The following is a 26,354-nucleotide window of genomic DNA, read 5'->3' on the forward strand; positions in this document are numbered from 1 at the left end:
AGATAATGTCTCCATATCTTAAGGGCAAAAACTATAGCTCCTAATTCTAAATCATGAGTCGTATAGTTTTCCTCGTGCTTTTTCAATTGTCTGGAAGCATACGCAATTACCTTCTTGCGTTGCATTAACACACATCCGAATCCTAATTTTGAAGCATCACAATATACTTCAAAATCTTCTGTTCCTTCTGGTAAAGCTAAGATTGGAGCATTGGTTAATTTCTGCTTCAAGATTCTAAAGGCTTCTTCTTGTTTAGGTCCCCATTCAAACTTAATGGCTTTACAGGTTAGCTTAGTTAATGGTACAGCTATCTTGGAAAAATTCTTAATAAACCGTCTATAATATCCGGCAAAACCTATAAAACTTCTAATTTCCATTGCGGTTTGTGGAACCTTCCAATTGGTAATTGCTTCTATCTTAGCAGGATCTACGTGAATACCTTCATGATTCACCATGTGTCCTAAGAATTGCACTTCTTGTAGCCAAAATTCACACTTCGAAAATTTGGCGTACAATTTTTCTTTTCTTAACAAAGTTAAGAGTGCATGCAAGTGCCGACAATGTTCGTCCTGACTTTTTGAATAAATAAGTATATCGTCTATGAATACAATTACAAATTTATCCAAATATGGTTTACAGATTCTGTTCATCATGTCCATGAATGCTGCAGGTGCATTAGTTAACCCAAAGGGCATGACTGTAAACTCATAGTGTCCATACCTAGTTCTAAAAGCAGTTTTAGGTATGTCTTCTTCTTGAACCTTTAATTGATGATATCCGGAACGCAAGTCTATCTTAGAAAAGTACCTAGCGCCTTGTAATTGATCAAAAAGATCATCAATCCTAGGTAATGGGTACCGATTCTTAATTGTAACCTTATTTAGCTCTCTATAATCGATACACATTCTCATTGATCCATCTTTCTTTTTCACAAACAACACTGGTGCACCCCAAGGGGATGAACTAGGTTGTATAAATCCTTTGCTTAGTAATTCATCTAATTGCTTCTTCAATTCTAGCATTTCGGTAGGAGCTAATCGATAGGGTGCTTTGGCTATCGGTGTAGTTCCTGGAATTAGATGAATCCTAAATTCTACCTCCCTATCTGGTGGTAAGCCAGGTAAATCTTCCGGAAATATATATGGGTATTCTGAGACTACAGGAATTTCCTTAAGTTCTTTACCTTTAGTACTAATGATTACTGAAATCATATATACTATTCCTTGTTTTCGTTCATAATTAGCAACTTTCATTACTGATATGAACTTCAGTGGCTTTCGAGGTTTATCTCCTGTAATCATGATTACTTCTCCAGTAGGTGCTTGAATTTCTATAGAGTTTTTATCACAAATGATTTGAGCATGGTCGGCTATTAACCAATCCATTCCTAACACAACATCAAATTCAGCTAATTTCATAGGTAATAGGTTTGCAGCAAATTTATAACCTGAAAGTTCTATTTCTACTTTTTGCAAAACCTAATTGATTTTTATTAAATTCCCATCTGCGGTTTCGACTGTAAAAATCTGCCTAATGGTAGTTAAGGGTAACTTAAGAGCTTGGCAGAATGAAGTATTTATAAAACTTTGGTTTGCACCAGAGTCAAATAATACTTTTGCATAAACGTCGTGAACTAAAAACGTACCGGCTATCACATCCGGGATGAGCTCTGCTTCTTGAGTGGTTAATTGGAATGCTCTGGCATTCTTCTTAGTAGCTCCTTCGGTCGCCTTGGGTTTGTTGTCTACTGGTTTGACTAACTTAGGACATTCTGTTTTGAAATGTCCGGCTTCTCCACAATTGTAACAAATTATGGATTTCGTTCTGCAGTTTTCTTCACGATGTCCTATCGTTTTGCAAAAATTGCAAAGTTTGTTACATTTTCCAAAATGTTTCTTTTTGCAAATTTTGCAGAATGGCAAAGTTGAAGATTTCCCTGCTCCTCTTTTCTTGAAATTACTACTATTACCCACCCTAAATCCTTGGGTAATTTTCTGAGCTAGTTCCTTCTTCCTGTCTTCATCCCTTGTGCGTATCAATTCATCAGTTAGGGTGTTAGCTAATTCTACGGCATCGTCAATAGTGCGAGGTCTCGCAGCCTTAACGATATTGCGAATTTCGCTAATTAATCCCCAAATATAGCGAGAAATGAGTACCGGTTCTGGCGAAGCCAGTGTTGGTACCACTCTAGCATATTCAAAGAATGTCGAAGTATAACCACGACAATCCACACCTAACATCCGATGATTTAGGAACTTATTTGCCATTTGTTCCTTTTCATACTCAGGACAGAATTTTCTTTCTACAAGATTCTTAAATTCTTCCCAAGTCATAGCATAAGCCCTATTTCTTCCTTTAGCTTGTAACACAGTGTTCCACCATTCGAGTGTTCCTTCTTTAAACAGATTTGATGCGTACATGACCTGATCATCTTTGGCACACTTACTTATTGCAATTACTGCTTCAGTTTTCTCTAACCAACGCAGTGATGCAGTTGCCCCTTCATTGCCTGCAAATTCAGTGGGTTTACAAGCAAGGAATTCTTTGAAAGTGCAACCAGGTGTTGCAGCTTTCAGTTTCGTAGGGAGCGACGTGTGCTGGGATTCGTTATCATGATTAACATGATTATTGCCCCCGTTTATACTATTACTGAAGTTATCTTTAGAAGTACGTTTACTAGGATTGATATGTTGCAGTTCGATTGGACTTTTTACAGCAGCAACAAATGCTGGAATAGCATTGGCTATCCCTTGAGCAACAATATTTTCAATATCTTGTCTAGTCATATATTGATCCCTTGGATGTTGCTCCAATTGATTAACCTCATTTACCGGTTCATTACCAATATTTGCCATCTGATAATATATATATATATATATAATTTTTATTAGTATCTGATAAATAGCAATTATACACAAACAATCAGACAATTTACAATACACGTATAGTCAAAACTATCGATTTCTCGATTCCATTTTATATCTGTTATAGTATGCATCACTACACACAAATATTTTACAAAGTTTTATTCGTAGTTATGTTACAGACTGATTTCACTATTACTTTTACTATTACACAACTATAGTTTTACCATCCTCCTATCTCTCGTCATTTGTCGTCCTAAAAACGAAGTTCCCTTTCATCATACTTCCAGGCAATTTGTCCCCCTATCTCCCTGATTCTATTTCCTGCATCCATCAATTCTTCACCATAATGACGAAGTTCAGCCATATTTTCGTTACTCATTGGTGGATTAGGTAGGGGTTCTGCATCGAATTGTGGAAAAAAGGAATAAGGGTTGTTGACAATATTTTGAAATTGACAATCATTCGTCCACCATTCGTCCATTTCTACAGGTTGAGAGTGGACTATTGGTTCCGGGATTGCTGGTTCAAAATTCATAGGGAGTGGATTTTCACTAGGATAGGTAAAAACATTCGTATTGACAGGTTGAATAGTCTCACAGTTTGCCAATAGAAAATTTATTTCCTCCTGAAAAGTTATTCCCTGATTTTGGTTTGAACTCTCTCCAATTTCTATCTGAGTTGGTCTAGAACCTTGTCCTACTTCCATTTCTATATCTTTAGAATATTCCTCAAACTGTTTTTCCATTTACCTAGAGTCTTTCTTGACTTCAGTTTCCATCTCTTGTTGTTTAGTACTTTCTTTGATTACAATTTCTTTTCCTTTTTCTAAAGGGTTGTTTATTTTAGGAAGTTTTGTGGCTGGCTTTTTCCTACGGATACGACTACCCCATACATAATTCTTTCTTTTCTTTCATTTTGGCTTTGTCAAAGGTGGAGCATTGAATTCTACAGGTTGTTCCACATCAGCAAAGTATCCAGTGAAATCTTTGGAAATTTCTACATTCACGGGGTAAAGATCGAGGTTCTGAAAGGCTTCAGATATCTCATTCATGCTGTGTAGCATATATGCAAAATGCACAAAATACTAAGTTAAAACTTTGGAACAAAGTTTAACAAATAAACATTGAAGTTTTATTGCACACTATTTGTACAAAATAACAGGAAAGAACACACTCGGATTTATTTATTTACTGGGAAGTGCTATTACTAGACTTAGGGTTTTTAAAGATCTGCATGTTCTGCTACTGTGGCTAACATATACAAATTTGCCCATTTCTCATCTAGCTTGTCTTCCCAAGGTGATTTATTGATTAATTCCTGGGTTTCCTTTTTAATACTTTTTTCTCGGATTTGCTCTTTACTTTTCTTAATAATCATACTCCTTTTTCTAGGAGAAAGCGGTTTCTCATATTGTGTTTTTCGCACAAATATTCCTTCTTCAGGAATTGTAGGGAGTTTTGAAGATTTGTTCTGGGATGAACTTCCCTCTTCATAGACTGGCCTATCTAATTTAAGATAGATATCTTGCAGCTTTTGCTTACCCATACTGTAACTAACACATAATCAGTTTATAACACATAATCATATAATAGTAATCAGGAAAAATTAAGTATCTCTAAATACTTAATTAGCTTAACTCAGTGGCTCTGATACCACCTCATTTCTGTCACGGCCCCCGACCCGGTTTGACCCGTTTCAGGAGCCGCGGGACAGAAATCCCGTGATATTTATTTATGTGATTTTAGCAGCAGAAGTTTATCATCAGGATCGTTGTAAAACTAAATTTTCCCGATTATTTTATTTCACAACTCGGGATAAAATCCCGGTAATTTACAATAACATGATTTTACTGATAAATCTTTATTTTTACAAAACATATTATTTTATAATGAGCCACTATTTTAAGCTTGAAATGCTCCCCAGCACTTTTCCTGAATTACAATAGATCACCTGAAACATTTTTGAAAAAGGTTTTGTCAGCGGGAAATACTGAGTGAATCATTCAGTTTACTAAAATGACTCGTTTATTATAATTTACAGTATTAAGAGTTTTTACATATGTTTCTGATATCTACCAACTACCCACAGTATTTGTCACTCGACCGGATCTGACACTGTGGTCATATCACCAATGGCTGCCCCAATGAATGACGTATATCACTTAATTTTAGGTTCGCCCACCTAATGTGATTAAAACAGTAGTAATGTGCACAATACCCCACATACCGGCTGTAATTTGCTGATTACATAAACTTAATCACTGTAATTTATAATTCTGAAAATAATTTGGAGTATTGTAAAACAGTTGAAAAAAAAGAGAATGACTCACATTGCAGATTTAACACAGACAGAATATGGTTTAGCCTTGTTAACTTAATTTAAATAATAATGCACACAAAACTGGGTTAGTGATCAATACAGCAGTTACGATAACTCACGAGATCAAATTCTCACAACGAACGACAAAGTGCGATACATAAACATCCATCGATTTAACGACGAACGACAAAGTATAACCCTATGTGGGCGGCACTTAAACATTCATTGGATATATTGATCGGTCGGAAAATGAATCGTAATAGCGATCGAGTTATTACCCTGAATTGTGGTAGCACTTCGTGATAAGTGTGTGTGTTTATAGTATTTCGACTATATCTCAGCGAACATTTAGAATTTTAACGTCGTTTCAGTGTCAGAATTCAAGTCCCAAGGCCCTCTATTTATACCCAAAATTTGCATCTCCCGCGTGTCGCGGAAGAATTCGTGGCACCTCCCGCGTATCGCCTGGGGTGTCAAAGTAGACTAGGCATGCTTCGTTACCTATCTAGCCCTGATGAGTTGACGTTGCATGCAATTTCATTTGTGACAACGAATAATAAGGATAATCGTCCATTAGGGTTTAACCCCCCTCGGGTTTTAGGGGCCCTGATCCTGATTCTGGTTGTTATGAAAATTTTAGGGTTAGTGTAGAATTACTTGGGTGTCTCAATTAGGGTTTCCTTATTGAGTAATTATCATTCTAATTACGGATTTTAATGAGAGTTGTTACATAAAGCTCATGACACATGTTGATATTATATTGGACATGAATTTATGAGGTGTTACAAGCATTTAGTAACTCTGTGACTTGTTCTTGCATAGCATCATGCTTTATGTCTCCCAAATGGCGCTTTATATGTACCACAGGTTTGGCATTCTCTAAGACATTTAGTTTGCGCTCTTCTATGTGCCGTGGAACACCAACCATGCCGGCCGGTGTCCAAGCGAACACATCCATGTTTTCAAATAACAACTTCTTTAGCGCCGCGTGCATGAGGTCAGACATCGCAGGGCCCAAAGTGACCGTTTGCTCTGGGTATTTGCTGTTCAATACCCATTTTTCAGCTTCTATGCGTGGTGCGGATTTGCTTGCTTTTGCTGGCCTGATTTCGTTAGTTGCCAGGATTTCTTTGCTTGCGTAAATTATTGTTATCCCTGTCTCTGTTGGGAACCCCACAGCTGAATGTGGCCCTGAGCATATCATACTAAAATCTCCTTGGGATTCTCTTCCCAGGAGGATATCATGTCTTGAGCTTGCTGGAAGCACCATGAATGTACCTTCTTCTATTCTTGAGTTCCTTCCATCCGAGAGCAGCACCGGGAATGATATCTGGCCAAGAGGAAAATCGATTTCGTTATAGAAACCGGTCAGTGGATAATCTACTGGTTCTAAGCGCGCTTTGTCCTTCTGGTCAAATTGATTAAAGCATTGTTCGTAGATGATATCTACGATGCTCCCTGGATCAATAAAATTATGGATTTCGTTCTGCAGTTTTCTTCACGATGTCCTATCGTTTTGCAAAAATTGCAAAGTTTGTTACATTTTCCAAAATGTTTCTTTTTGCAAATTTTGCAGAATGGCAAAGTTGAAGATTTCCCTGCTCCTCTTTTCTTGAAATTACTACTATTACCCACCCTAAATCCTTGGGTAATTTTCTGAGCTAGTTCCTTCTTCCTGTCTTCATCCCTTATGCGTATCAATTCATCAGTTAGGGTGTTAGCTAATTCTACGGCATCGTCAATAGTGCGAGGTCTCGCAGCCTTAACGATATTGCGAATTTCGCTAATTAATCCCCAAATATAGCGAGAAATGAGTACCGGTTCTGGCGAAGCCAGTGTTGGTACCACTCTAGCATATTCAAAGAATGTCGAAGTATAACCACGACAATCCACACCTAACATCCGATGATTTAGGAACTTATTTGCCATTTGTTCCTTTTCATACTCAGGACAGAATTTTCTTTCTACAAGATTCTTAAATTCTTCCCAAGTCATAGCATAAGCCCTATTTCTTCCTTTAGCTTGTAACACAGTGTTCCACCATTCGAGTGTTCCTTCTTTAAACAGATTTGATGCGTACATGACCTGATCATCTTTGGCACACTTACTTATTGCAATTACTGCTTCAGTTTTCTCTAACCAACGCAGTGATGCAGTTGCCCCTTCATTGCCTGCAAATTCAGTGGGTTTACAAGCAAGGAATTCTTTGAAAGTGCAACCAGGTGTTGCAGCTTTCAGTTTCTTAGGGAGCGACGTGTGCTGGGATTCGTTATCATGATTAACATGATTATTGCCCCCGTTTATACTATTACTGAAGTTATCTTTAGAAGTACGTTTACTAGGATTGATATGTTGCGGTTCGATTGGACTTTTTACAGCAGCAACAAATGCTGGAATAGCATTGGCTATCCCTTGAGCAACAATATTTTCAATATCTTGTCTAGTCATATATTGATCCCTTGGATGTTGCTCCAATTGATTAACCTCATTTACCGGTTCATTACCAATATTTGCCATCTGATAATATATATATATATATATATATAATTTTTATTAGTATCTGATAAATAGCAATTATACACAAACAATCAGACAATTTACAATACACGTATAGTCAAAACTATCGATTTCTCGATTCCATTTTATATCTGTTATAGTATGCATCACTACACACAAATATTTTACAAAGTTTTATTCGTAGTTATGTTACAGACTGATTTCACTATTACTTTTACTATTACACAACTATAGTTTTACCATCCTCCTATCTCTCGTCATTTGTCGTCCTAAAAACGAAGTTCCCTTTCATCATACTTCCAGGCAATTTGTCCCCCTATCTCCCTGATTCTATTTCCTGCATCCATCAATTCTTCACCATAATGACGAAGTTCAGCCATATTTTCGTTACTCATTGGTGGATTAGGTAGGGGTTCTGCATCGAATTGTGGAAAAAAGGAATAAGGGTTGTTGACAATATTTTGAAATTGACAATCATTCGTCCACCATTCGTCCATTTCTACAGGTTGAGAGTGGACTATTGGTTCCGAGATTGCTGGTTCAAAATTCATAGGGAGTGGATTTTCACTAGGATAGGTAAAAACATTCGTATTGACAGGTTGAATAGTCTCACAGTTTGCCAATAGAAAATTTATTTCCTCCTGAAAAGTTATTCCCTGATTTTGGTTTGAACTCTCTCCAATTTCTATCTGAGTTGGTCTAGAACCTTGTCCTACTTCCATTTCTATATCTTTAGAATATTCCTCAAACTGTTTTTCCATTTGCCTAGAGTCTTTCTTGACTTCAGTTTCCATCTCTTGTTGTTTAGTACTTTCTTTGATTACAATTTCTTTTCCTTTTTCTAAAGGGTTGTTTATTTTAGGAAGTTTTGTGGCTGGCTTTTTCCTACGGATACGACTAACCCATACATAATTCTTTCTTTTCTTTCATTTTGGCTTTGTCAAAGGTGCAGCATTGAATTCTACAGGTTGTTCCACATCAGCAAAGTATCCAGTGAAATCTTTGGAAATTTCTACATTCACCGGGTAAAGATCGAGGTTCTGAAAGGCTTCAGATATCTCATTCATGCTGTGTAGCATATATGCAAAATGCACAAAATACTAAGTTAAAACTTTGGAACAAAGTTTAACAAATAAACATTGAAGTTTTATTGCACACTATTTGTACAAAATAACAGGAAAGAACACACTCGGATTTATTTATTTATTTACTGGGAAGTGCTATTACTAGACTTAGGGTTTTTAAAGATCTGCATGTTCTGCTACTGTGGCTAACATATACAAATTTGTCCATTTCTCATCTAGCTTGTCTTCCCAAGGTGATTTATTGATTAATTCCTGGGTTTCCTTTTTAATCCTTCTTTCTCGGATTTGCTCTTTACTTTTCTTAATAATCATACTCCTTTTTCTAGGAGAAAGCGGTTTCTTATATTGTGCTTTTCGCACAAATATTCCTTCTTCAGGAATTGTAGGGAGTTTTGAAGATTTGTTCTGGGATGAACTTCCCTCTTCATAGACTGACCTATCTAATTTAAGATAGATATCTTGCAGCTTTTGCTTACCCATACTGTAACTAACACATAATCAGTTTATAACACATAATCATATAATAGTAATCAGGAAAAATTAAGTATCTCTAAATACTTAATTAGCTTAACTCAGTGGCTCTGATACCACCTCATTTCTGTCACGGCCCCCGACCCGGTTTGACCCGTTTCAGGAGCCGCGGGACAGAAATCCCGTGATATTTATTTATGTGATTTTAGCAGCGGAAGTTTATCAACAGGATCGTTGTAAAGCTAAATTTTCCCGATTATTTTATTTCACAACTCGGGATAAAATCCCGGTAATTTACAGTAACATGATTTTACTGATAAATCTTTATTTTTACAAAACATATTATTTTATAATGAGCCACTATTTTAAGCTTGAAATGCTCCCCAGCACTTTTCCTGAATTACAATAGATCACCTGAAACATGTTTGAAAAAGGTTTTGTCAGCGGGAAATACTGAGTGAATCATTCAGTTTACTAAAATGACTCGTTTATTATAATTTACAGTATTAAGAGTTTTACATATGTTTCTGATATCTACCAACTACCCACAGTATTTGTCACTCGACCGGATCTGACATTGTGGTCATATCACCAATGGCTGCCCCAATGAATGACGTATATCACTTAATTTTAGGTTCGCCCACCTAATGTGATTAAAACAGTAGTAATGTGCACAATACCCCACATACCGGCTGTAATTTGCTGATTACATAAACTTAATCACTGTAATTTATAATTCTGAAAATAATTTGGAGTATTGTAAAACAGTTGAAAAAAAAGAGAATGACTCACATTGCAGATTTAACACAGACAGAATATGGTTTAGCCTTGTTAACTTAATTTAAATAATAATGCACACAAAACTGGGTTAGTGATCAATACAGCAGTTACGATAACTCACGAGATCAAATTCTCACAACGAACGACAAAGTGCGATACTTAAACATCCATCGATTTAACGACGAACGACAAAGTATAACCCTATGTGGGCGGCACTTAAACATTCATTGGATATATTGATCGGTCGGAAAATGAATCGTAATAGCGATCGAGTTATTACCCTGAATTGTGGTAGCACTTCGTGATAAGTGTGTGTGTTTATAGTATTTCGACTATATCTCAGCGAACATTTAGAATTTTAACGTCGTTTCAGTGTCAGAATTCAAGTCCCAAGGCCCTCTATTTATACCCAAAATTTGCATCTCCCGCGTGTCGCGGAAGAATTCGTGGCACCTCCCGCGTATCGCCTGGGGTGTCAAAGTAGACTAGGCATGCTTCGTTACCTATCTAGCCCTGATGAGTTGACGTTGCATGCAATTTCATTTGTGACAACGAATAATAAGGATAATCGTCCATTAGGGTTTAACCCCCCTCGGGTTTTAGGGGCCCTGATCCTGATTCTGGTTGTTATGAAAATTTTAGGGTTAGTGTAGAATTACTTGGGTGTCTCAATTAGGGTTTCCTTATTGAGTAATTATCATTCTAATTACGGATTTTAATGAGAGTTGTTACATAAAGCTCATGACACATGTTGATATTATATTGGACATGAATTTATGAGGTGTTACAAGCATTTAGTAACTCTGTGACTTGTTCTTGCATAGCATCATGCTTTATGTCTCCCAAATGGCGCTTTATATGTACCACAGGTTTGGCATTCTCTAAGACATTTAGTTTGTGCTCTGCTATGTGCCGTGGAACACCAACCATGCCGGCCGGTGTCCAGGCGAACACATCCATGTTTTCAAATAACAACTTCTTTAGCGCCGCGTGCGTGAGGTCAGACATCGCAGGGCCCAAAGTGACCGTTTGCTCTGGGTATTTGCTGTTCAATACCCATTTTTCAGCTTCTATGCGTGGTGCGGATTTGCTTGCTTTTGCTGGCCTGATTTCGTTAGTTGCCAGGACTTCTTTGCTTGCGTAAATTATTGTTATCCCTGTCTCTGTTGGGAACCCCACAGCTGAATGTGGCCCTGAGCATATCATACTAAAATCTCCTTGGGATTCTCTTCCCAGGAGGATATCATGTCTTGAGCTTGCTGGAAACACCATGAATGTACCTTCTTCTATTCTTGAGTTCCTTCCATCCGAGAGCAGCACCGGGAATGATATCTGGCCAAGAGGAAAATCGGTTTCGTTATAGAAACCGGTCAGTGGATAATCTACTGGTTCTAAGCGCGCTTTGTCCTCCTGGTCAGATTGATTAAAGCATTGTTCGTAGATGATATCTATGATGCTCCCTGGATCAATAAAAATGTAATCAGTCTGGTAATGACCTATCTTGCTAGAAATGACTATAGGTCTTCTCTCTCTTGGGCCCCCTCGCACCATGGGAAAAACAACTTGCTTTTCGCGCCAAGAGTCGTCTTGTGTGCGCTTGTTATAATTCTTTCGCGGTCTCCGTGGACCCCCTTGAATCATGTGAGTTTCCAATTTCCGAAGCTTTTTGTTGTCTGGCCCTCTTCCCTTCTTTGAATTTGGCGATTATCGCGCTTTCCGCCTTTTACCAGATGGGTGAGCCTTCTATCTCTCAGGGCTCTTTCTATCTCTTGTTTTAGGCTAAAGCAGTCGTCGGTCAGGTGACCTGTGTCTTTGTGAAATTCACAAAAAAGATTTGGGTCTTGACCCCTTTTGTTTCGCATCTGTAGAGGGGGTTTGAACTGGTGGTTCTCGGTTGACAAGACCTCGGAAGGGGTCTTTGTCAGGGGTGTCCACTCCTTTTCCCTGTTCTCTCTTTTAACCTCTTTGCGATGGCTGATCTGGTTGATTGTATTGCGCTTATCTTCTCTTATCGGGCTTCTTTCTTTGTAACTAGATGTTCTCCATGATTGGCCCTTGCCTTTCTTGTTGCGCCGATCATTATGACTGTAGTTGTATTGACGGTTGTCATCACCGGTCAATTGTTTATCAGTGCGCGCAATCGTCTTTGCTGCTTCGATGAAGGTATCCCAATCTTTGGGGCCCCCATCTCTTCCCTTTAATCGTTTGATCAGGTCATCACACTTTACTGCCCTCATGAAGTGTGCGCGCATCATCTTTTCGCCGACATCTCCGATTTCCAGACATTCCTTGTTATATCTGGTGATGAAATCTTCTATGCTTTCATGATCCTTCCTACATATATTTAAGCAATCAGCTGGATCTCTAGTATGCCTGCGTTGTTGGGAGAAATGCGCGAGGAACTTGTCTCGAAAATCGATCCATGATTTAATTCTTCCAGCAGGTAAGCTGTCAAACCAGACGCGCGCCGCGCCGACAAAGGTTTGTGCAAAAAGATGACGCCAAGTTGGTAATGTCCAACCACATGTGGTCCTTGAGCCGTTAAAAACTTGGAGGTGGTCGTCAGGGTCTGTTAAGCCATTATACTTGCCCACATTATGTGGCAGTTTTGTCTTGTCGATATCAGCTGTTGCGATCTCTTTGATGAACTTGGAGTTTTTTCAGCTATGCCGTCTGGGCGATAGCCCAACGAGTAATCATGTTCTGCATTTGGGTTGTACCCCGCGCGCTTGTGGGGTTTGTACGCTTCGTGTTCTGGTGGTAACCTGCTGAATACCGTGTTTTCTTTCTTGTATGTTGGGTCATCTTCTTCATTATAGCTATCCCATTCGTCGTTTATGTTGCGTAGGCCTAAACGACTGTGTACTGGCTTTCTCTGTTGATGGGAGTATTGCACATAGTTGCTTTCAGTTTCACCATAGGTGTCGCGCATGTCATGCGCACTTTGCCTTCTGACGTTGGGTGCTTTCTCAGAATTTAAGTTCCATGCATTGGTCTGCTGAGGCATGTGGGTGCTCGGAGGCCTTTGCGGTGGAGTAACAAAAGCGGATTGGTTAGCTTGTGCTTGGAGCAAGGCTTGTTGTGCGCTGAGTTGCACATAGACAAGGTTTAAAGAAGCTGTTTGTTCGGCATACCAGGAAGCCAGAGTTTTTCCTTCGGGTAGCCCTAAAAGTGCCTAAAAGTTCAACTGTGTTTGGACCGATGGGGCTGAGGGGCCAGCCCCATGGTTTGGTGTTGGGACTTCCGGAGGTGTTTAGTTAACTACCCTGGGTGGAGGTTGGAAAGTGGCTCCATTTGTGGTTTGGTTAATAACTCTGGATGGAGGTTGGGACGTGGCTCCATTTGTGGTTTGGCTGATAACTCTGGATGTGCTTCCAAAGATATCAGGGAAATCATTGTTTATTCGCCCTTCTTGGATGGTCTCGTTCCCTTGGACCCTTTGGACGTGTGTGGTGTCCAAAATGAGTTCGAAGGAAGAGACTTCTCCGTCCACTTGAGGGGAAGGGTTTGGTTCAGTCATTTTTAGAGAGTTTTTTAAGGAAACAGGAGATAAAAGTGGTTTACAAAAGTTGCGGTGGGCGCCAATGATGAAACGCTGGTTAACACTGATGGTTAACTAGTTGGATTGTCTCTTCTGTGGGTTCAATCTCCTTCTCTACTTGCCAAATGACTAAGGTCCTGCAAAACAGCAACACCGTTAGCTCGTTAAGAGGGGAATATGGGGGTTTCCCTCTTAACCGGGCTCCGGCGTGAGAATAAGTACTGCTCTGAGGAAGAAAACAGTGTGTGTTGTGAGTGAAAGTGTGGAGAAGAGAATAGAATAACCTGAATGATGAAGGGTCCTATTTATAGCCGGAGGGTGAAGGAGGGAGGAGCAACCTTGCCAGCTGTTATCGGGCGCCAGTTGTCCGACCAAGGGGAATATCCTCTTGGTCTCCTCTGGTGTGTTTAGGATAGTGGTCCACGTGGCGCGCCGATATTCGTCCATGCTGGAGAAATCGTACTACTATTGTCGGTCTGGTCCCAGATTTGTTGCAGGTCTACATGGTGCTCGCTAACTGGTGACACGTGTTGCTACTTTCTGTCGGAAAGAGCATCTTTGGTGCCACCTTGACGTCTTCCAGAAGCTTCTAGAAGCTTCCTTCTCGAAGCTTCTGGATTTACTTGCTGATGTAGGCGCCATGTTGGACTGAAAAAGTGGTGTGGTCCCTGCCATGTGGATGTGGAGTTGGGACCATACCTCTTCAGTCAACGTAGCTAAATTTTAGCTTTAATCCTTTTATTTAATATAATAAACATGATTACTATACTACCCTAAAAACTTAATTGACATATATAATTAGCACTAAAGACATATGAGTAATCTGTATCATCCACTCATTAATAATTTATATGACCCAGATCTGTTCTCACAGTTCTCGATTAACATGATCATAACTCTTGCAAGTTATATTGTTTATATACATACCAAATTTGATATTGATATCCTTGTCGGCCATGTACTTTATTCAATATACTAGTCTAAGAACCCGCGAGTTTCGCGGGTGGCTTAACATCAGCTAAACATATAAAACATTCTAAACGTAGCATAAAAACACATTAGATGTTTTATCTGTAGGTTTCCCGTCGTTGTCAAGTATTAGTAGTTTGACCTAATCTCTTGTTTTCACAATTGATAAAACAACATACAATTGACCATGAGAGAAGAGGTGTTGTTTCAACTACAAACCAACTCTAGAAAGTGATTGTCCTTGACTTTTGTTGATTGTCATTGCAAAGCATACGACCAGTGGAAATTGCCTAATTTGAAAAGCAAAAGGAATCTTTTTATCAGAAGGGATCAAATTAATTCTAGGTATATATGCGCGACTACCAATATTTGCACCAGATATTATCTCCGCTTCTATTACACGGTTATACAGCTTTCTTACTTGTAGCCTTGTACCGTTGCACAAACCATTCCGCTGGTCAATGTTTCGTAATAGCATTACTGGAACACCAACTTCAAGCGTTAACCTATGATTTGGTAAGCCTAATATTTTAAGACCGTTGAGCACATCCGGACAGTACATCTCGCTCATCTCTTTTACATATTAATTTTTGTCAACTAAACACTTCATGATCTTTTCATGCCTTTTGGTCATATATAACACGCTAATACTTTTTCAAATGAAAAGATAAAAATATTTGCAGACTAACTCGACCCAACTTGTTTTGACTCATGCTAATAGTTACATGTTTATGTTTTGACCTATTATCCGGCCTATTGATATTACCACTATATATAAGTTGTTCAGAACAACACATATTCAATAATTTGAATTTTTTGATTTGATGATACTGGTACAAAGGTTCTATATATAGAGAGTTTGATATTATAGTTAAGTACCATATATATATACTAAATTGTTGAAATCTATATGAAGTAGATTGTGTAAAACAAATGACAATTAGCAATAAAAATACCATAAAAACATGATACATAAACCCAATGGATCTTGAGAGACTATGGAACCGGAAACATTGGTTAACTCGGTTGAACCACTCGGTACAACCGGTTCAACTGATTGAACCATTTTTTAGCCCAATCCAGTATGCTTAAAAAACCGGCTTTTAAAACATTGGTTTCAAAAATCACTGTCATCAAATAGATAATTGGTTCACATAAAATTTTTGTAAGCGAAGAATCAAAATATTGAATTTATGGCAACCTTCCACAAATTTACTCATTAAAAACATTGCCTTGAAATAATTCAAGGTACTTTCAAGTTAGGATATTGCTTTTACTTGGCAAAAACGTAGCATGAAGTAATTTTTTGAAAACCTTTTTTTCATAATGAGAAATTAAGTGACAAAGATGAAACCAAAGCTCAAGAAATATTTAATTACCATAGAAACATGTAAATCAAAATATTCAAAAGGTTGAGTTAACCACACATGAATGGACCCTTCTAAATATGCATTGTTCATAGCTAATCTCACACCAAGGTATTCATGTAGCTTATTCAACTTAACTGAAGGTGAAAAATGTATTCTAAAAATATATTTGGACTAAACATATCTACTTCTGATTACAGTTTAAGAGTTAAGTAATCATTATTACAACTTCAAACAACAGAGGTACATCCATAAATTATCTCCTATAACTAATTTATTACACGTCATGCTTACCATCCCATTGATGGAGACAAATATGTGGAGAGAAATTCATCACAAATGCCACCTTGAACCAAAACATGGCCTTTTGGCACAACCTGAATGACAAATTAAAATGTTTCGACATTAAAGATTGAATCTTAAAAATGAGCCTTTATGTTCAAATCGAGCTATAATCTCTGAAATTTGGCAAAATTAGTTTTAGTTGATAAGATTTGTTTGAAATGTAGAAAAGACACAAAATTGAGCTTTATTCTTATTTGTTGTTATAATAAAGTGACCAGCTACGAAAAGAAAGAGTATCTAAGATGCATATAAATAATGGTTTCAAGCTATCCACCTCTTCACACACCATCTGGCTTGATATCCATGAAAATATGACTCCATCTGCACAAGAAATATAAGAGATCCATCATGCTTCAAAGATATATCAAAAGAAGACTGTCCTGCTTAGCGATTTTCAATCATAAAAACTATAAAAGAATGTGATACCTGTGTTGCATGTGCCTCTTGGTCTTGAAGCACGTATGCTTTTAAGAAATTAAGAGCTTTCAAAAATAGTTTCAGTAGTTAAATCCTGATGCACCGGTTAACTTGGTCAGATGATAAAAGATTTAAAAAGGTGAAAACCTGCAGCTTGGAGAGCAAATGCACCAGCAATCCATATGCTTGATGAGTTTCCAGAATGATCACACCCAAAATAAGATAGCTGGCAAGACTCCTTTGACCGAAACAGCTGTAGTAGCAGCAGCAACAAATCGTCCTATTACAACTGAAAGAACAACAATATGTAAATTATTCATGCTATCAAGATTTTGACAACTATTGGCATGGACTCAAGGGTTCAGATTATGGAATCGAGACCATCGAAACGCACCTTCCAACAAATGAAGTAAAAAATACAGATTTTCAAGAGTGTTTGGGTCCAAAAACAAAACTCAGAAAAACTGTTGTATGTATGAAGCTCAAATCATTGTTGGAAGGTTCCGTGAAAACCATTGGAACCGAAACTTGAAACCGTTTAAAAACCTGACCCGTGTATGTATTATAAGGTTCGGTTCAGGTTCTTGAAATACACCGCATTCGGTTCTCAGTTCCGGGTTAGTTTGATCCAGTTCTAGCGGATTCGCCCCGTTTGCTCACCCCTAAAAGCAGCCACCTACAATAAATTCACAAGCAAAGTGAAGATAACGAAGCATATATCACAAGTTGTAAAGCAAGACCAACAACAGTCAACATACTACCCAACCCACGTGGCCTATTTAGACATTTACTAAAAAACGATGTGTTTACATCAATACTAATAACTTACTCGTGTCAAGCCAAACCTATTTCACAAGTTAATTGTCGAAATGACCTTTATCTTTTGCAATATCTATCCCCAAGACACCAACAACCCTATGTAAATCGCATTATAGATTTTACCTACCCATTAACTGTAAGCAAATTATGAGACTTTTATCCCCATTTCACAAAAAATACAACTTTTTTTATTACAAAAACATCGTGTTTTCACTTTTCAGTTCATCTATCGATTCTTTAGATAACACACTCAAATTACGATAATAGAATTTTAAAGTTTTAAGAATTAGAGACCATCATAACCCGTATCTTACATGGTTATTTACAGTTTATTAAACAATTCTGATTATTTAGCAACACAGTCAGTTAGAGAACCATCAACAAAACACCACATTAAACATATGCATACTTTCACTCGCAAAATTTGCAATAACTTCCACAACATGAATTCGCACATCAGAGTAATGATAAAATCTTTTGCAGTCCAACTGTCACAGAACAAAACTATCACAAAATTAGTTTCAGTGTATCATTTTCCACACCAAACTCGTACCTTTGTATGCCGGATATGGTATCTTTGGTGGTTTCCATATTCCATCCTGATGTTCATCCCAGATATCAGGCTTCCCAAATCCATGTAAACGGGAGAATGTAGAAATCCGTTAGGAACTCCAGACAAATTTTTAGACGCATGGTAAGAATCGTGTGAATAATTAACGGCAAAGGATAACACGGATTAACAACAAAGTCAATCCACAGATACTACTATAAGATTCACAAAAGCCCCAAAAGTTATGAAATTCAGACACAAAGCATATATAAAACATTTACAAAAACTAACTTTGTTAGACCCGTTTGAAATAACATACAACATTTATCGATCTATTCATAAGTAAACATTTCAAATCGCCACTCGAGATTAACAAACAGTTTCAGGAGAATTGTCATTCCAAGGAAATCAGACTCGACATAATCCCTAAATTATAACATATATTTACTCACTAAAAAAGAAAAATAATGATTTCTTTTAGAAAGTGAGGTAGACCACATATAATGATAAAGAAATTTGATGGGTTTCAAAATCGCTATTGAAGGTTATTTCTTCTCACAATTCAGAAAATAATGATTATACCTGTTTCCCTCATTCATTGTATTTGATAGCAAACAGTTCTTTCATCTTCTTATCGATAACCAGGCTTGCTACTACAAAATCCCCGACACCAAATTCTTTCAATGGCTTGTATTGCTCTTCCATTGCATATAGAAAAGCTTGATCTCAACATCAATAGCCAAAAATAACATAAACCTAACCCAACAAAAACAATCAGTATAAACATTGATCAGGTTGATTTAATTTCAAAAAGAATAAAGAAAACCCCCATGAAATAACTACTCTGTTTTCATTTGAAATCTAAACAATCTATACATGAAATCCTGAAACCAAAAAATTAAAAGATCAGACCAAAACACTGCAGAAAATCGGGATGAAAGCACAACTTTGAAGAAGATTACCGGAGGTAGATATTGAAGGATCCTTTTTCAATCGTCAATTTCATAGCCGAAGAGAGTGGTATGCCGCCATCGTTCTTCTTCTAACAATCATCAAGACTTGTCGCCGATTAACAGATAAAATACACAAAGAACTCAAACTTAGGGTTTTCTAACAACAACAAAAAAATCACATACAGAGGTAGAATGAAACTTCGATGCTTGAATTTCAAAGTCTGATGATGAAGATAAAACAGAGCAGGCTTCTTCAGTCGTCGTTTCATCCGATTAAAAGCAAGAATTTGTATATAGGCCGTAGAATTGGAAACGGTTTCATAATTTCCTAAAAAAATTCCAATAATTGATTAAGTTTTCAACCTTCCATATATAATCTAAAGAGACATTGATGAAAGAAGAAGGAGAATGGCGCCTAAAAAAACAATTCTCTGGCAAAGAGCATTGCCACATCAAAGTCAAAAAGTCAAACATTATTTTGCTTTAGTATAAGAGATTGATGTTTATTCATGTCTTTTCAACATGATAGTGTCTTAATATTTGTCAGAATTTAGTTTGTTAAGTGTGGTCATTCCGACACAACTTTTCTTTATGAACAATGAACTTAAAAGGAAATGTCAATCGCGTATGATCTATATCAAGTAAAGACAAAAAGCTTTTGGTTGGGTGGAGGCCTACATATACATATGCATATAATGTTTTTTGTCATATACACAATCCCACTCCTTTTTATCTTTAGATATGTAAATAATCGAATGTTGGTTGGACACCTATGTAATCATTTTTGGTATATATTCACATGTAAATTTGAAACTAATCGAACATGTCACATATACTTCACTAATTAAGATATTACAAATGAGTGATTTCCTATGTTAAACATGACTCATAATGTTAAGAAAGCTATACAAAGATTATTTAATCAAAAGGTAAATTAATATAAAGCTATACCTTTTTCGGTCCCTTTAACCATGGTCATAAGAATTATGTTGGCAAAACCTAAATCATCATACATTCTGAATGCTTTATGCACGTGCTATGGTGCAACAGTGAAGAAAGGATTACGTTTGACTAGCATTAAACAATTATAAAGATGACTTTAAAACATATTGTGATTTCTGTTAAACATCTTGCACCAAAAAAAATAAAAAAAAAAACCGAACATTTTTTTTTCTATTTAAAAGCGGGCATGAAATTAATTACAACTTTTTATACGAGTTTGGATACTTGTAAGATATACGTTATACCACATAATTACATGAAGCCTATATCATGCTCGTTTACTCGTCTCTAAATTATTAAGGTCATTAGAAACTTGAAATTATTGGAAAAGGTTAAATTGTTAAAAGTATATAGAAGTATTTGATACTTGAATTTGATTTTTATTATTATGTGTTTAAATCGGGTGTTCAATGAAGGAAATCACAGTGGGATCATAAAAGGAAATCACAGTGGGAAATCACTTGATGTTAATCAAGTGGGAAATCACTTGATGTTAATCAAGTGGGATCATAAAAGGGATCATCAATACCCCGCAAACCTGACTTGTAATGAGCATGGCCGGCCTGTTAGGATTTCCACTTTAGGCACGGGCCTAGTGCCATCAAAAAATAAGGGTCTCCGTTTTTTAGTAAGGTATTATATATAGTATGTGTGTTAAGGTCTAAATTAACAAATTAATTCCAAAATAAAACCAGTTTTCTATTAGAAAAAAACGCTCAATTTCAAATACCCACTTTTTAATTAAAAACTTCAGTTGATATGCATAACTGCATACTTCGACGTATTGGTTATTCATTATAAAATCTCTCATATAGAGCTGCCATTATTGTTCTCAATTCTCATCTGTCTGCTGCTAGCAAATCGCTACACCGTTACGACTTACGATGATTTTAGTTTATATTCTTAAATGTATGTTCTTTCTTTTTGTGAAATTATATAAATTTAAAGGCCCCTACTTTGTATATCGTCTAGGGCCTTCATAAACATTGAAACGGACTTGGTAATAGATAATCAGGTATCCATTTATTTTTTTATATGAGGTGCATTTTCTAAATTGAGTATGGTTATATTATTCTATTACAAAATTATTCTTTTCGTATATTCTTGTAAACAATTTTAAAAGCAGTTTCTCAAATAAGAAACCTTGTACCTGCTTGAAATAATCTAAATAATATTTTCTCAAAACCAATAACAGCATGTGTAATGGGGCAGTAGATCACGTCAAAATGGGCTACGGCGCCCCATAGGGCCGCCCAACACCGATACAGGGGACGCTACGAGGGAGAAAGATGGAAGTCCCGTGATGAGCATCGCGGCGCTAGGAAGAAGGAATTTCAATTTTTTGACCGGATAATTACGTATGCAACAAATAACAGGATAGTTTCGATGGTATCAAGTATGCATTAGATGGAGATAAGCATGAACGCAGAGAAACGGATCAATAAGATCGAATTTTAAGGTGTTCGGTAATCGCCGGAAACCCGCCGAAAAAGATGGGAGGTATTGAAAGAGATAACCCAAAAGTGGGCACTGATTGTTTTATAAAGATTAAAAGTATGAATTTGCAATATTTGGTCCCAACATTTTTTTTAGTAGGCAAATTGGATTTAAATAATCGCAACTCACTGTTATTGGCCAATAATAATCTCAACTCATTTAATCACCAATAATAATCCGAACTATTCACTTTTGTTTGTAAAATAATTCCAGTTAAAAAAAACACTAACTAGGTTAAAAAATTGCTGACGCGGCAGGTGACGTGGCATGCCACATCAGCAAATTTGCTGACGTGGCAATTGATGTGGCATTTTTTGATGACGTGGCAGCTGATGTGGCTGTCTGCGTGGCATTTTTGATGACGTGGCATGCCACATCAGCAATTTTTTTTAACCTAGTTAGTGTTTTTTTAACTGGGAGTATTTTACAAACAAAAGTGAATAGTTCGGATTATTATTGGTGATTAAATGAGTTGGGATTATTATTGGCCAATAACAGTGAGTTGGGATTATTTAAATCCAATTTGCCTATTTAGTATTACAAAGCAGATTTTTGAATCTTCAAAATCCTTTTTATTTTCACATTTTTAATAAAAGTGTTTTTATATAATTTAGAGATTAAATGAAAAAAATAGAAAAGTGTTTTTTTTAAATAATTAATAAAAATGAAAATTAAGTATTAGGTAACGAGGGTATGGGCTTTATGACTACATGCTCTAGTAATATAACGCTATATAAAAACCCGTCTATAACGGGGCATGGCACTTGTCGCATAACGCCCTCAAAGGGGCTCTATGACTACACATTGCCTAAAAGGGTGATTTCATTTTGCTATAAATAGGTTCCATATATCCACCCAAACATCCCACAAACAAAAAGACAAAAGTCATCAAATCACCAAAGCCTCCATCTATTGTTTAAGTGAACCATGGCTAAGGGAAGAGGCAGTGAAATGGTGTCAATGGCTGTGCTATGTCTACACGTGGCGGCACTTCAATGCGAGATAGCTCAGGCAGCTACTTATGCCGCCGGCGGTAATGGTGGCTGGACGTTTAACGTCTCCGGCTGGGAAAATGGCAAGAAGTTTAAGGCCGGCGACATCCTTGGTATCATCTCAACATCCTATCACTAGTTTACGTGCTTAGTTCTTTTTATAGGTAGCAATTTCAACCGATTTAGTTAACTTATTCTAAGTTCATTTAAAGTTTTAACAATAACAATAACAATAATAAATGGTTACTTAAAATGATTTTTGATGGGGACAGTGTTCAACTACCAAAAAGGAGCACATAATGTGGTGGTTGTGAACAAGGCAGGGTATGTTGGGTGTAGCACTACCCCAAGAAATGCAAAGATTTACACAAGTGGTAAAGATAAAATAAGGCTTGTAAAAGGTCTTAACAGCTTCATTTGTAGTCTACCTGGTCACTGTGGTGCTGGCATGAAGATTCAAATCTCTGCTTGATAAGCAACAAAATAATGAGGAAAAGAATTTGAAATCTCTAAACTTATATGTATCAAGTGCTTCTTATGGTGGTTGTTATATGGTATAAATAAAAGAGTATTTGACTTAAATTTAAGGCAGTCTAATGTGTTTGTTTTTTGTTGTATGTTTGGTTATGTATGTATTATTAGTTTTTGGAAATGGTTTGAAAACCGAAACGGTTGTTAAATCGGCAGCTCGATTGTTTATTGGTTCTGAAGATGCAAAAATTCTCCGCCAGGGTAATTAGGTCGTTGCATCAGCTAGAGGAGATAGACGACGCACACTTCATCTTCTCCAATTTGCTCCAAGTGGGTGCTGCAGACAACATGAACTCGTTAACAGGGGTCAGGGACCGGGGTCTCTAAACCACCTTCCAACGCTCAAGTCAGTATCGTATTCCTCATAATCGGAGCACATATGTAAAATGAGTGTAAATTAGAGTGAGAGTAAATGAGCTAACACCAATTTATATATATTTCAAGTTTATGGTTGAAAAAAAACTTCCAATGCCAACACCAATTTACAGTGCTTAATTCCCAACATTAAAAGATGCAAATACATATATTCTACATTGAATACAACATTTATACTCGCTTTAAAAAAATTAGATCCATGAGTTTATGAGTTTAAAACTGATATGCAAGTTAAGTTTGTGTATCTCATTTCAATACAGACATAAATTATTATCTTATATATAGTATAAATTTTTCGAAACCGATATATGAGTTATTATTTTTTTTGCTATAAATTGGTTACACATCCACATAAACTTGCCACAAACGAAAAGACAAAAGTCATCATATTAGAAATCATCAACCCCCCCCCCTCTCGTGTGAGTGAACCATGGCTGAGGGAAGAGGCAGTGTAGTGGTGTCAATGGTGGTGCTTTGTCTACTAGTGGTGGCATTTCAATGCGAGGTAGCTCAAGCAGCTACTTATGTTGTCGGCGATGACAATGGCTGGACGTTTAGTGTTGCTGGCTGGGAAAACGGCAAGAATTTCAACGCAGGCGATGTCCTTGGTATCCTCTCAACATGAGGTCACCACTTTTGTCACTTCAGTCCAAGAATGAAACGTTTTGCATCTGGGTCCTGATGTTTCATTTTTGTTGTCATTTTCATCCAATTGGCAAAGTGGGTTAGAATTTTCCGTTAACTACTCCCCTTTTTTTGGTTTCCTCATTTAAATGAAGGGTATAATCGTCATTTTATGTCATAATATATTTAATTAAATGAGAAAAACGACAAAAAATGTTGAAGTTAACAGAAAATTCTAACTCAGATTGCCAATTGGATTAATATGGCAACAAAAATGAAACGTCAGGTGCCCAGATGCAAAACGTTTCATTTTTGAACTGAAGTGGTAAAAGTGGCCTAAACTAAAAGACCATTTTGGCATTTTACACTAAAATATAATAGTTAAGTAATTACAAAGAAATGCTTATTTTAGTTCAATTGTTATTATATGATTGGAACAGTGTTTAACTACCCACAAGGAGCACATAATGTGGTGGTCGTGAACAAGGAAAGCTATGATGGGTGCAACACAACCCCAAGCGAAGCAAAGGTGTACACAAGTGGAAATGACCAAATTACCCTTGTGAAGGGTTATAACAACTTCATTTGTAGTTACTTTGGTCACTGTGATAGTGGCATGAAGATTCAAATCTTTGTATCTTAAACAACAAAATGGCATTAAGAAGTAAAGAAGAAATTCTGATCTTTGCACTTATCATTGTATAAATTAAGATTCACTCATAATAGTATATGATATGGAATAATGTGTTTCTTTCCTGTTGTGTGTCTTGTTATAAACGTATTCTTAGTTTATGGTAATTTTTTGAAGATTGGGCTGGTTGTTCTGGTTTCGTTGTTTATGGGTTCAAAATTTCAATTCTCACTAGTTTTCAAATTCGCTCATCAATAGCACAAGTTGACCTAGTGGTTAGTCACTTGGTTTCTCTCGTTGAGGTCCCAAGTTCAACTTCCACTAGCATCATGATGCAGCGTGTGAAACGAAAAAAAATGAAGATTACACGTTGATTCTACGAATACCCGTGTAGCTCTTCCCCAACCCCCAAATTGTAACCCCAAAGGCCACGGAATTTGAAGTGAAAAAACAGTTTTCTCAAAATTCAATTCTGATCTTCTCATTAGCTTTAGCAACATATAAATAAAGACTGAAATTCGAAACGGGCCTAAAAAAGATAACGGGCCAAACACACGGCCTAAAACAAAAAGCCCAAAATAGTTCAAAAAACATAAAAATGCAAATAAGTAATAGAAATAAGCGTTTTTTTGGCCCGGACGATGACCCAAACCGCCGTAGGCCGTTTGCAGCAAGATGGAGCTCGTTCTCGCCTTCGAATCGCCTGGTCGCACGTCCCAAACGGACCCCCGTAGCCCAAGTTAGGGCCATTTTAGTGAAGGCCCTTTTCTTACGCGGTCTTGGGCCTCCAAGTACAAAATAGTCCGTTCCTCCACACTTGGGCCCACATCATTCCCCCCTAGATAGACAAAATTCGCCCTCGAATTACCAACAGTTTCATCATCAGAAGACTCTCCATAATAAGGCAACAGATGCTTCACGTTAAACACATCAGCACAACGAATGTGACTAGGCAGTTTTAGACGATATGCATTTGGATTGATCTTCTCCACGATTTCAACTGGGCCAATCTTCTTCGCTGATAACTTGTTGTATTCCCCAACTGTAAAACGATCTTTAGTCAAAACAGCCCAAACAAAGTCACCTTCCTCGAACTCAACATGCCTACGCTTCTGATCAGCAGCTTGCTTATACTTCAGATTAGCTCTGGTCAAATGATCATACACAGCATTATGAACTTCATGTAGACCCTCTACAAAATCCTGAACTTTCTTTGGAACAGATCCAGAAACAGGAAGGGACAACAAATCAAGTGGTCCCCGAGGCTGAGATGAATACACTATCTGAAATGGGCTATATCCAGTGCTACGATTGACAGCATGATTATGAGCAAACTCAGCTTGGCACAACTTTTGATCCCATGCCTTCACATGATCACCAACCAAACACCTCAACAAATTCCCAAGTGACCGATTAACAACTTCAGTTTGCCCATCAGTTTGAGGGTGATAAGCACTACTGAACTTAAGCTGAGTATTCACCATCTTCCACAAGCTACGCTAAAAATGACTCAGAAATCGGGTATCCCGATCAGGCACGATAGAAGAAGGTAGCCCATGCAAACGGTACACATCACGAAAGAATAGTTGGGCTACATTGACAACATCAGTCGTCTTCTTGCAGGGAATAAAATGTACCATCTTAGAAAACCGATCCACCACAACAAATATGGAATCATTACCTCTCTGAGTACGAGGTAACC

General features: G+C 37.2%; 2 protein-coding genes and 1 long non-coding RNA gene across 7 annotated transcripts; 2 read left to right on the forward strand and 1 right to left on the reverse strand.

Moving 5' to 3' along the window:
• Nucleotides 1–16,069: 16,069 nt before the first annotated feature.
• On the reverse strand, nt 16,070–19,563 carry LOC110892139. 5 transcript variants are annotated; one of them, XR_002565860.2, is made up of 9 exons: nt 19,184–19,559; nt 19,010–19,089; nt 18,630–18,803; nt 18,051–18,120; nt 17,907–17,985; nt 17,230–17,354; nt 16,688–16,967; nt 16,536–16,582; nt 16,070–16,293 (listed from the first exon to the last, which is right to left on the reverse strand). It is a non-coding gene; the product is annotated as an uncharacterized LOC110892139 (long non-coding RNA). The 5 variants fall into 5 exon arrangements; XR_002565862.2 differs by lacking the exon at nt 17,907–17,985 and having other exon boundaries at nt 16,688–16,743; nt 16,826–16,967; nt 19,184–19,552; XR_002565861.2 differs by lacking the exon at nt 17,907–17,985 and having other exon boundaries at nt 17,073–17,354; nt 19,184–19,563.
• A 2,795-nt stretch (nt 19,564–22,358) lies between these two features.
• Nucleotides 22,359–23,094, forward strand: LOC110892138 (basic blue protein). The gene is made up of 2 exons (XM_022139448.2): nt 22,359–22,604; nt 22,764–23,094. The coding sequence occupies exons 1-2, from the start codon at nt 22,427–22,429 to the stop codon at nt 22,961–22,963; spliced, it is 378 nt and encodes a 125-aa protein (XP_021995140.2). The 5' UTR covers nt 22,359–22,426; the 3' UTR covers nt 22,964–23,094.
• A 733-nt stretch (nt 23,095–23,827) lies between these two features.
• On the forward strand, nt 23,828–24,664 carry LOC110888446 (basic blue protein). Its single transcript, XM_022135972.2, has 2 exons — nt 23,828–24,005; nt 24,462–24,664. Exons 1-2 carry the CDS (start codon nt 23,828–23,830, stop codon nt 24,662–24,664), a joined length of 381 nt encoding a protein of 126 aa, XP_021991664.1.
• The last annotated feature ends 1,690 nt before the right edge of the window (nt 24,665–26,354 follow it).

The sequence above is a fragment of the Helianthus annuus genome, chromosome 11, assembly GCF_002127325.2.
Source record: "Helianthus annuus cultivar XRQ/B chromosome 11, HanXRQr2.0-SUNRISE, whole genome shotgun sequence".
Lineage (NCBI taxonomy): Eukaryota > Viridiplantae > Streptophyta > Magnoliopsida > Asterales > Asteraceae > Helianthus > Helianthus annuus.

Coding starts and splice junctions, on each gene's coding strand:
- LOC110892138 (XM_022139448.2), top strand. CDS start 22,427: ATGGCTAAGGGAAGAGGCAGTGAAATGGTGTCAATGGCTGTGCTATGT. Junction 22,605..22,763: donor TAAGGCCGGCGACATCCTTG/GTATCATCTCAA, acceptor TGATGGGGACAG/TGTTCAACTACCAAAAAGGA.
- LOC110888446 (XM_022135972.2), top strand. CDS start 23,828: ATGGCTGAGGGAAGAGGCAGTGTAGTGGTGTCAATGGTGGTGCTTTGT. Junction 24,006..24,461: donor CAACGCAGGCGATGTCCTTG/GTATCCTCTCAA, acceptor TGATTGGAACAG/TGTTTAACTACCCACAAGGA.